This window comes from Quercus lobata, unplaced genomic scaffold (genome assembly GCF_001633185.2).
Source record: "Quercus lobata isolate SW786 unplaced genomic scaffold, ValleyOak3.0 Primary Assembly Scq3eQI_2022, whole genome shotgun sequence".
NCBI lineage: Eukaryota > Viridiplantae > Streptophyta > Magnoliopsida > Fagales > Fagaceae > Quercus > Quercus lobata.
Window position 1 is genome coordinate 11,678 of NW_022154713.1, and position 12,120 is coordinate 23,797.

General features: G+C 36.7%; 1 protein-coding gene across 2 annotated transcripts; it reads left to right on the forward strand.

Annotated features, from left to right (window-relative positions):
• The first annotated feature begins 2,872 nt into the window (after positions 1–2,872).
• LOC115973052 (protein ABHD18-like) lies at positions 2,873–10,350 on the forward strand. 2 transcript variants are annotated; one of them, XM_031093290.1, is made up of 6 exons: positions 2,873–2,976; positions 3,467–3,843; positions 5,287–5,371; positions 5,478–5,647; positions 5,896–6,170; positions 7,504–7,990. In XM_031093290.1, the coding sequence occupies exons 2-6, from the start codon at positions 3,468–3,470 to the stop codon at positions 7,678–7,680; spliced, it is 1,083 nt and encodes a 360-aa protein (XP_030949150.1). In that variant the 5' UTR covers positions 2,873–2,976; position 3,467; the 3' UTR covers positions 7,681–7,990. The 2 variants fall into 2 exon arrangements, with proteins under 2 accessions (XP_030949150.1, XP_030949151.1); XM_031093291.1 differs by lacking the exon at positions 2,873–2,976 and adding an exon at positions 9,897–10,350 and having other exon boundaries at positions 3,003–3,843; positions 7,504–7,723.
• Positions 10,351–12,120: the final 1,770 nt, after the last annotated feature.

The following is a 12,120-nucleotide window of genomic DNA, read 5'->3' on the forward strand; positions in this document are numbered from 1 at the left end:
GGGCTACATCTTTATTATGTAAGAGTGTAGTACAATAACCTGTATTATAATAGACCCTAACATGAGTGTATATAGGCAATTATACCCTAGACTACTAGTACAAATAGGAGCGGATTTAGGCCTATTAATATGTCTAATATATCTCTAACACCCTCCCTTAAACTCAAGGCTAAGCTTGATGAAGGCTTGAGGTTGGATAAGCATGAGAAGATCCCTTGGAGATGCCTTAAAGAATGCCTTTGAAGAAACCATGATGAAGAATGTGCCAATTAACCAATTTCAGAGCTTCAAATGAAGAAACGAAGTCCAAAATTGGAATCTACGCGAAAATCTTAGCAAGATAGGTCCTCTCGAAAAGTTTAACTTTTGGTCAAAGGTCAACGCAAAAGTAAAAAAAAAAAAGGTTCAAAGTCAACGGTCAGCCACGGTCCAAGTCGGTTCTAGGTTTTCGAGGTCGGGTCATGGATCGGGTTGCAGAGGCCCTGACATCATTCTGATGATGTGGCATTAACTAGGATTAGGGCTTGCGTGGCTGATGACATGGCACGCTTGTGTGTCGATGACGTGGACAAGATGAAGTCAGCATGACATCATCAGGGTTTTTCGGCACGTGACGGCGTCTATCGGCTCGTGGAGGCGAGACAGAATTCTGGAGGCGCATGAGGACGTATAAGGGCTAGTTTCTCAAGTTACGTAGATTAGAGGACGACAAGGCCGTCATGGCGGCACGTGTGCTATAATCTGATCCGTAAGTCAAGAAACTTTGGCGGCGCGTGGAGTCAAATCCAAAGCTAGTGATCGTGCATGTGGCTACCGATGGAGTCTGGGATCTTGGGTTTTTCTTGTGATATGCCATGGGGCATGTCTGTGTGGTTGGTTTTGTTAGGCGAAGGCTTGATGTGCACAATTCTAAGAATGTAAGTCACGATTTGCTTGGTCGTTGGATTTTGACATAGCATTGAGCCATAGTGGCTGCGAGAAGTCGTTGAGTCCTCTCAAATTTTTTTACTTGTTAGGCAAACCCAATGTTTTCTTGTTTTTTATTCATTAATCTTCTATACTATTAATAAGAGAATTCATTTGTTTCGTCTTCAATTTTTGGTGTACCAAAATATCCTCATACAAATTTTGAAATAACAAGCCCTTTAGTTTAATTTTTTCCTACAAAAAAAAAAAAAGGTTAAAACAGTAATACTATCTCACGTACAAAAGAGAGAAGGGGGGGAGGGGGGAACCATTACTTTCACCACGCATTTGAATTCAAATGTCTGATCCTTATTTGTAGTTGTTATCTATTTGAATTCAAATGCTTCAGTTATCTTTATCAAAAAAAAAAAAAAAAAAAATCCAAAAAATGTTAAAAGAGTAATACTATCTCACGTATAAAAGGGAAAAAAACACCATTATTCTCACAACCCATTTGTATTCAAATGTCTTATTCCTATTTGTATTTGTTATCTATTTGTATTTAAATACTTCAATTATCTTCATAAAAAAATACAAAATTACTTCCAAAAAAAAAAAAAAAAACACGTAAAAACTAATCATTATGGATTATACTTTTGAATATAAAAACTAATCATTTCAGGACTGTCATGAATCCTCTTGAATTCCTAAGCATTTCTATATTAGGTGGTCAATACTAAATAGCTCAAGGGTGTGGGCATATGGATTCCCATTTTGAGGGTTTATATGGACTCCATAATTTTTCTTTTTTTTGAGAGTTTCAACTTATGATGTCTGCTTCTGATGTTAGCTTTTTATCATCAGACCAAGACACTAATCAGTTTTTTGTGTAGGTAGGGATTAAACCCTAAATTTCTTATACAATCATAAAAAATTTTACTGGTTAAGCTAATTGAAACCCACCCCTATTTAAAAAGTGGGGTACCCACAACTGTGTGAATTGGAAAATTTTTTATTTTTTAAAGTTACAATCATGGCCCCAAATTAATATCCTTTAATTAGCAAAAATATGATTCAAAAAACAAAAAGGCTAAATATATAATTTTTTTTACAAAGTATTTATGCTAAGTAATCATCTTTTTAAAAATATTATGGTTTATTCATCTTTATGGATTATACTTTTGTCTCTTAATTAATTAAAAATATTATGGTTTATTCATCTTTAAGGATCAGATGATTTTTTTTTTGTTTTTTTTTTTTACATTCAATTTTGTCTCTTAAAATATTTTTTTTGGTCTTTTAGGAAAACAAATCCTAAGCAGTGATATCCTAATAAATAATTAAAATAATTATTTTAGTATTGTATGCGTTGATGTTAGACAATTATTTTAGGATATTTGATTTTGATCACCTTTATATTATTATTGTTTTTTTTTTGAAAACTTAAAACTTAAAAGTTATCATGGGATGAAAGTATCTAGTTAAGTAGTTATACGGTTGAATTTTAAAATAGGAACTTAAGGAACAACACTTAAAAGTACTAAACCTAAATTTTATCCATCTAAATATATATTAAGAAAATGAAATAACTCCTTTTTTTCAAGAAGAGGAAATAATTATAATAACATTCTTTGAATAAAGATATCATATTCCAGAGAATATTTTTATATTCCAAACCAAAAACTAAAATTGGGCTAACTTTATTTAGAAAAAAAAGGGGCTAACTTGTGTTGTATTTTTTTTTTTTTTTTAGAATACTAAATATTTTTAATACACATGAAAAAAGAAGAGAGTACACATTTATAGTACTCTGGGAATACCTAATAATTTTTCCTTATATTTTGCTTGAATCTAATAAACTCTTTTATCTTGCCTATTATTATGCATTTATTTTATCCTACCTAGAATTAGAAAAAAAAAAGAAACCGAGGATTTAGGGTGAGAGTGAGGAGGTGGCACGTGGGACCCCAATCCTCCGCCCACGGTTTTTCTTTGTAATTTAATTGGAGTACATCTCTCTCTCCCTGTCTCTCTCTTATTTTCATAATTTGATCTCCCTCGGTTTTCTTTGTAAGTATCAAGTTTAATTTATTCTTTCTGGGTTCGACTAATTTTCTCTCTTAACACCTTTCCTATTAATTAATTAATAATTTATTTATTTATTTATGGCAAACGGACTTCGATTCATAATTCTTCTTAGTTTTATTCCTTGATTTCTTGGATTCGAATTTGAATATCTCATTCATTCTGTGATTTATCTGGTTTCAATTTACTTTCACTCGGTTTCTCAAAATTTAATGTCATACTCGATTGACTAGATCTACTAATTAATTAGAAATTCTCAAAAAATCTGATTCTTTTCATTCCTGACTAATGGGTTGTTATTGTTTGTTTGTAAAAGTTTTGAGCTTTAGATAGACATTTAACCCAAAATTTTCTTTTGTTAGTTCACTATTGTGAATAACATTTTCTGGGTTTCTCAAAGAAGTTTCAAAATTTGAATAAAATATTCAAAATTTTCATTAGTTGTTTGGTGTTTGAGTTTGTGGGGTTCTCTCAGAATGGTCACAGTTAATATTGGAACGCTCCATAATGTGTTGGACCACGTTTATGGTGCATTTATGCACAGAACAAAGATAAGCCCACTATTTTTCTCTGGAGGATGGGGTGGCTCAAAGCTTGAATTGCTGGAGAGAATGATCAAACAGCTTTTCCCAGAAGTGGTTGGTCAGAATTGTCCTCCCACATTGGTGAAACCTGTTTGGAACACAGTTTGGGAGACCAAGACTGCTTGTTTAAGAGAAGGGGTCTTTAGGACCCCTTGTGATGAGCAACTCCTAAGTGCATTGCCTCCTGAGTGCCACAATGCAAGGGTTGCTTTCCTTACTCCCAAGTTTGTGCCGCCACAGAGGATGGCCTGCGTGGTTCATCTTGCAGGTATATTGGTTTTATTTTCTTCCACAGTAATTCAGAAATAGGACTTTGCATTGAACTTTAGCTTAATACTACATTGTCGATGGAGAGTTTAACCGTTTAAGCGAGTTTCTTGTTTTATTGCTTTGTTTATCTGTCACAAAGTGTTTGTTTTGGTGCTGTGATTAATGTATTAGCTTGTGCATGGTTAATGGTAGGATTTTTTATTCTCAATTGGTCAAGCCTTAATTTGAGTTTACATTGTTTTACTGGAGAATTCATCAGGTTTTTATTAGCCTTATGATAATTTGCTGCAACCATATAAGGTTTTGACCTGCAGCAAAGTAAAGAGGGCTGGTTTAGATTGATTGGATTGGCTTTACGCTGGCTGAAATCCCTACTCTAATTATGCATTTCAATAAAGAAGTAAAATCTGGTGTTTAAGTAAGGTTCATACGGGAACAGCTCAAGCTTTAATAGTTGACTTGGTAAATGAATGGCTTCCATTTGTTTCATGAGCTAGGTTTTTGGATTAGCTCCATTGGCTATCAATTGGTTGGAACTTTAAGTTTTGGTTTAAATGCATGGAAACGACTCAAAGCTTTAATATTTGACTGGGTAAATAAATGGCTTCTGTGTGTTGAGCTAGGCTTCTGTGCGTTTCATGAGCTAGGCTTCTGGATTAGTTCCATTGTCTATCAATTGATTGGAACCTTTAGTTTTGATATAATTTGTTTCCTTTTGAAATGTTTGACTCCTTTCATTTTTGCTTTTGGTTTCCTTCCCCCCTCGGATGCAGGGCCAAGGGGTTATCCAAAGGGAAAATTCCTCAATGAAGTCTAACTTTAAGGATAATGTGATAACTACACTTAGTAAAGGTTAACTAAAGTATTTTTAATATTTTTGGCAGATTTATATGTTTTTGCATTAGGTTTTGTTTATATTCCTCCAATGTATGTTACTGCTGGAAAATACTATATCCATTGGGAAATAAGTATTGAGGTTTGTCCTCTTGGCAGTTAGAATGTAGTTATTAGTCAGTTGGTGAAATGTTTAATTTTTGGTTTATTAATTCCAAACTGAAATGCAAATATTTTTCATTTGAGCATGTGTCTTCCATCACTATTGTGAATTATTCAAGTAATTAATTATTCATGGGAATTTCTATACTAACTACAGTTGATATTACAGTGACCTTTCTGATACTTTGAAAACTACAATTTTTTTTATTCCTTCTGCACACATTCACTTGAGTATATTCTTGTTTGTGCTACTTTCCAGATTAATTTCTGAATTTGTTATACTAATTTCAGATATTAACAATGTTCATTATTTCCTAGTATCCTGCCAAATCTCAAAATTCTATTTCAAATTACACCCTTTCCACTGAAGGAACCTCCACCCTTTGGTGCATTTGACATTTGGTAGTTAGCCATCTGGACTACAACTTGTAGCCTCTTTTTGCAGGCACTGGGGACCATACCTTTGAACGGAGACTGCGCCTTGGTGGGCCTTTGTTGAAGGAAAACATTGCAACCATGGTGCTTGAGAGGTAAATGCCAATTCTGTGTATTCCTAGAAATTGATAGAAGTGCTTCCGTTTAAATTACTTAATGTAAACTATGAGCTTTTGAATAAAGGTAAATATTTAATTGCAGCCCTTTCTATGGACAAAGACGCCCTATGATGCAGTTTGGTTCAAAACTTTTGTGCGTTAGTGACTTGCTTTTATTAGGAAGGGCAACCATTGAAGAGGCCCGTGGACTGTTACATTGGTTAGACTCTGAAGAAGGGTTTGGCAAGACGGGTGTTTGTGGATTGAGCATGGGTAAGGCTCAAACTGAATCCTTTGCTAGAGATTAAAGTTAGCTAGATCTAATCTAGCTTTGAGATCATATCTTTTGTCAGTCAAATTTGTCATTTCAAACTTTGAATTAATTTGTTGGCTTACATAAAAATATTATTTCAGTGTGTAAAAAGAAATGTATATATTGTTAACTCTACAAGTGGAGCACTCACACCCCAAAGATAAGTCTCTTTTTTCCGTCCGAACTTTGATGGTTTTTGGGAATTCAGGAGGTGTACATGCTGCAATGGTTGGATCACTTCACCCTACACCTGTTGCAACCCTTCCTTTTTTATCACCACACTCTGCTGTTGTGGCATTCTGTGAAGGAATATTACAGCATGCTACTGCATGGGAGGCACTAAGAGAGGATCTTGCAGCACAGAAGGCTGCAATGACTCTTGAGGAGGTGAGAGAACGGATGCGAAATGTATTGTCTCTCACAGATGTCACACGCTTTCCGATTCCCAAAAACCCCGATGCTGTAATATTTGTTGCTGCTACTGTAAGTACCAGATCTCAATATTACCTTCTGAACTTGTCATTTAAGAAAATTTATGAGGACTCCATAGTTGTCTTCTTTATCCTTATTAATTGTCTTATCTTTATAGTACTTATAGGCATGTTTTCTAAGCATGGCTGACAAGGAGTTGGCAATTTCCCTCTTTTAATAATTTGATAATTTATCTCGTGAAAAAGAAAAAAAAGAAAAAAAAGGGAAAAGAAATGGATAAAAAAGAATGCTGTTAGATAGAATTGAAGCAACCTTTGAAGCTCGTGTTCCTCTCTCTCTTTCCCATCCTTGCAGTTGACTGTCATTGCATTGTAACACCTAGGAAAGAATGTTCTGTACTCTTTTCCTTCTTTTTCTGGGTGATTTTTGTGTTGTTTGGGGGGGTGTTTAAGCGCCTTTGGCTGCAATTGGTACAAAGTTTATACCATCTGAAATTTAGTGTTAATCAATCCATGGAAGTTAATATTCTGTAGGTAAGTCTTGTATGCATTAGGAAGTCTTCATTATAAACTGTAGTTCTCTTGGGCATATAAATCTTGATGCGCTCAAGCACAATCCACATGCATCTCTTTACAACAGCCTCAAAATTTACCAAATGTTTGGTTAGAGGGAGAGAGGGAGATGGTCCAAATATACTAAAATTAGCTCATTCTAGCCTACTTTCCCCCTTTCTATCTCCCCTTTCCCTGTCCCAAACATACCTTTTGAGACCAAAAAAAAAAAAAATCACAAACACAAAATAATTGGGCACAATCATAGGGGCTAATTAGGAGTTTGCAGCTTTCAGAAAAATGAGAAGTTCAGCTGCTTTAAGAAGCAGCTGGTAACCTGCCTTAAAAGCGTAAGGCACCTTACAAATTCACAAAATGCTGAAACAACTCTGAGTTAACAAACCAGATGCAAGCAGCCTTTGCTTTTTAAAACCTGAAGCACCCACAATAAAGGGCCTTCTCTTTTTCCCTGATCAAGAATTCAAGATCCCGTGCAATAGTTATTGCATGGGATGCAATACCTATGGACAGTTGGGAGCACAAGTTAAGAAGTTAACTTTTCTTCAAGGCTGTCCAATTAGGCAAAAAAAGAAGTTAACTTTTTACCTTTTTTCTTTTTGCGTGATCTGATGTCTGTGGAGAAAGTTAACTTTTTAACTTTTACTCCCAACCATCGATCAGGTATTGCATCTAGCTACTGCACAGGATCCATACCCCTTATTGCTTATGATTGGTGTATCTTCATTGTGTAATTTATTGCTCTTTATTTTTTACTGCTTCCTCGCCAAATATAGCTTTGGGAGCTATATTCTTAAACTGCAATCATGCTTCAGGATGATGGGTATATTCCAAAACACTCTGTGATGGAGCTTCAAAAGGCTTGGCCTGGTTCAGAAGTGAGATGGGTCACTGGTGGGCATGTCTCATCCTTCCTTCTACACAATGGTGAGTTCCGGAGGGCAATCGTTGATGGTCTTAACAGATTAGAATGGAAAGAGTCTCCATCATGAGAGTGGCGTCACCATATGAGAAGATACTGCATTTATTCTCTTGGTAATCTTCTTCACCTCACTAAACCTGTAAAATGAATCATAACTGATATTTGAGAAACCCCCCCCCACCCCCCGCCCCCCCGCGGTTCCAAAACAATAACCAAAAAAAAAAAAAAAAAAAGATAGTACGAGGTGGGGTTGTTTTGTGAATTACTATTTAATGTGTATCAAATTCAATGTGTACTATCATCTGATAAACTTCATTTGTATGTGACATTGAAATCAATGTTAAATGGTGAAAACTCTGATGAAACTTTTACTCAAATTTGGTTTGGAGAAGTGTGGATTTGTTTGGTTACAATGCTGATGAAAGTTCTATCCCACCCTCACTTTCACAGCTTCCAATTGACAAACGGATGTCAATAATAAATGTCATTAATACAATACTGATTCTTTGGTTACAAGTTGGCCTACATTGCTGATGAAAGTTATATTCAATTCTGGTTTGGAGAAGTGTGGATTTGTTTGGTAAGGACATGTTGTCCAAACTGTGATTTTCATTTTCTCCTGCCATTGTTACGGACCCATCAAGAATAGAAAGTCATATGTATAAATGTCACGTTGATGCTTGTTTAGTACAGTTTATTTTTCAGTTTTTGAAGTATATTTTCCATTTTTTGAAAATGAATTTGTTGGACAAATTGCACCTAAATGTTAATAGGTCTTTTTGATTTTTGTGGTTTCTTCTCTATTTTTGTTGTTAGAGCATTAGCATTGGGGAATGCTAATGCCAAATCTAAGGGAAATTTGACATTTTAAGCCCCAAAAACTCTTGCATCAGGGAATTGTAAACGGCAGTATTGCAAATTTTTTTGCAATACTGTTACAGTACAATTCTAAATATAGAATTGTACTGTTCACAATATTGTAAAAAAATAATAATATTTTACTATGTTTTTTCCCATGAAATCTTCTCTCCTCTCTCTTCCTTCTTTGTTTCTCTGTTTGCTCTCTCATCTCTTCAAACCCAAACATCATCCTCCTCCCAACATCAACATCACACTATCCTCCATCGTTGAAGCTTCACCAAGTCTCTCACCCATCTCCATCGTTGAAGCATCACTACCCACACCCACTATCACCACAGCCACAGCCATAGCCACCACCACCACCCACAACCTCAACCCCAACCACCATTAACCACCATAAACCAAAACTCACTCACCCACCCACCTGCCACCACCGTAAACCCCAACCCAAAATCATCCCACCACTAGCCACCACCACTACAAACCATACTCACCATCAACCAAAACCCACTCACCCACCTACCTTCCATCACCGTGAACCCCAACCAAAAATCAATTTGCCACCAATACTGTAACCCATACGCATTCACAAGCAGCACCTAAAGCCACTCCGATCAACCCATAAACCCAACCACAAAAATCAAACCCCAACCCAAAATCAATCCGCCACCAACACCATAACCCATACCCATCCACAACCAGCACCCAAAGCCACTCTGATCAACCCACAAACCCAATCACAAAAATCAAATCCCACCAAAATCAATCAAAACCCAACAAAATTAAAACTCACCAAAAAACGATCCACGATCCACCGTAGAGACCCACGATCCACGATCCATCGCCCAGCCACACCCAGCACCATAGAGACCCACAAACTCGAGAGGCAGTCAGGCATAGAGAAAGGGAAATGGAGGGGCAGAGAGTAAGTGACAGAGAGCATGGGAGAGAAAGTGAAAAAAAGGATGAAAAAAAATGATGAAATTCCAGAAGTCTGAAAAAATATAGCGGTTGGAAATAAATAATAAAGAATTATTAAAAAATAATATTTTAATAAAAATAAAGTTTTGGGATGTAGGAGAAATGGTAAAATGGTATGATATAATGATAAAGTTGTTTTTTGGAATGGTAAAATAGAATAGAATTAGAATTTTTTGATGCTAATGCTCTTATAGCACTTAATCAAAATGGTAATATTTAGGACTGAGCAAGGGACCCGGCCCACCTGGAAACCCGACCGAACCGACTCGACCCAACAGGTTTTGGGCGGGTTTGAAAATATTTGGGTTGGGTTTCGGGCCTAAATCTCGGGTTATTTTCGAGTTCGGGTCGATGTCGGGTCGGTATCGGGTCCTATAAATGTACTACTTCAACCCAAATTTTTTTTTGGGAAAAAAACCTTACCATTTGTTGTTGTCTCTTCAGCTGAGTCACGGAGGAGTGAGTACCCGTCAGAATCGTCATGGGTTGAGGACCAGGAGAGTTCCAAAGGGAAAGGGAATGTCGTGGCTTTGGTCGCCGTCGCCGAGGAAGAGGAAGCTCTGATTGGCGCGCTGGATTTTCAGGCCGTCGAAGCCGGCCAAGGAAGTATTGGCTTCTGAGATTACCGTCGCATTTCCGAATCTTTACGTGTCAGAGGGAGCGATTTTGCTGATGAAGGGAATAACGGAACTCTTGAAGTGGAAAGAGATCTCCATGTAGAAATCGCGCATACGGCGGAGCACGGAATGGAATTGGAGTTTTGGGGTTTATTTGGGCTGAAGGAAGAAAATTTTACTTGTGGGTTTGGAATGAAATTGGAGTTTGTTTGTGTGAAAAGAGAGGAATTGAGTGTTTGTTTGAGTTGTGGGTTTATTTGATTTTATTGGAGTTTGTTTGAGTTTGTTTTGGGGTTTATTTGAGCTGAAGGAAGGAAATTTTATTTGAGTTTGAGTATTTTATAGCGTAGAGTTGGGACGCCATCGGGTCTATGATAAATCATCATGGATATACTACTTGTGTTTGTGCTTGTGCACTATTGAGTTGTGAAGTGAAATGGGATCTTTGGATGGCTTGGAAGGAAGGTATGTGGGTTTGGCTTGTTGAAGTTTTCTTTTTGTTTTGTTTATTGGGGTTCTCTCTCTTTTTTTATTTATTTTATTTGATCTGTAGAAGTTGAGACTGTATGGCTCAAATTGAGGCATACAAATCAAATATTTTGCCTCGTTAAAATTAAAAAAAAAAAAAAAAGTCCAACCCGAGACCCGGAAAACCGACCCGATTGTAGATCCATTTTTCGGTTCGGGTCGGGTTTTAGACAGCCAAACCCAATTAATATCGGGTCAGGTTTCAGGTCACAACAAATCCGACCCGACCCAAACTCACTCCTAGTAATATTTATTTAGATTTTTTTTTTTTTTTTTTGGATACCCAAATCTTGATGGATTAAAAACAAACTATTACCGAAGACTTAACAGCTTTTGTAAAACTGAGTACATTGTCGTAGTAGTAGTAATTTAAAGATTACAGTGGAACCCACTTCAGTTTCTGGGCAAATCATTATAAGATCACTTGCAGCTTGCAAGTGGAGCACCACTCAAGCACTGGTTATGGAAATAAGTCGAATAATCGAAGTTTAATTTGCAATTTACCACCTATTGGAATCTGACCACAAAGCCTATTATAACTCACATTAAAGAACTGCAACTTCAGTGCCGTAATCTCCACAGGAATGCTTCCATAGATCTTGTTTTGGTTAAGATCCAAAGCAATCAATCTCTTGGCGAGCACCACCTTGGACAGATTAAACTCCAACAAGTTCCTCAGACAAGTCCACGATCTGTGTACTGTTGTTTGACAGTGGCAGGTTGGATAGGACCAGTGAGATTGGGAAACTTGTGAAATTCAAGAGTGCCGAGAAAAGGAAGGTCACCCACTTCAGGTGGGATTTGGCCGAAGAGATGGCCAGAGAAGGTGGGGAGGTAGTTAATGCGGTTAGAGGCGGAGTCACATGTGACACAATACCGGTCACAGCAATCGGTGTTTGGGTCCCAAGAGGCAAGTACGTAGGGGTTGTTGAAGGCTTGTTTGATTTGGAGTAAGACTTTTTTGTATTGTGGGTTGCAGAGTTCGGAGAAAGTAGAGGAGATGAGAAGGGTATAGCAGAGGAGGGAGAGAAGGCTAGTTGTACTACCCATGTTTTAGGGTGTGTTTGGATAAAACTTATTTTGCTGAAACTGAAAACTGAAAACACTGTAGCAAAATAATTTTTAAATGTGTGAATAGTGTTGTGGGACCCATTTTTAATGAAAAAATTGATAAAAAATGAAATTTGTGGATTCGTAAACAGTGCATATATGCACTGTTCACTGCAGAAAGTCAACATTTGCGGTTACTGTTATTTTGCTGAAACTGAAAACTGAAAACACTGTAGCAAAATAATTTTTAAATGTGTGAATAGTGTTGTGGGACCCATTTTTAATGAAAAAATTGATAAAAAATGAAATTTGTGGATTCGTAAACAGTGCATATATGCACTGTTCACTGCAGAAAGTCAACATTTGCGGTTACTGTTTATTGAACAGTAACCGCAATACTCCAAAATGCGTGAAAACCAAAAAAAAAAAAAAAAAAAAAAGGAACAAAATGCAGCTCCAAACGCAGAAGCTGA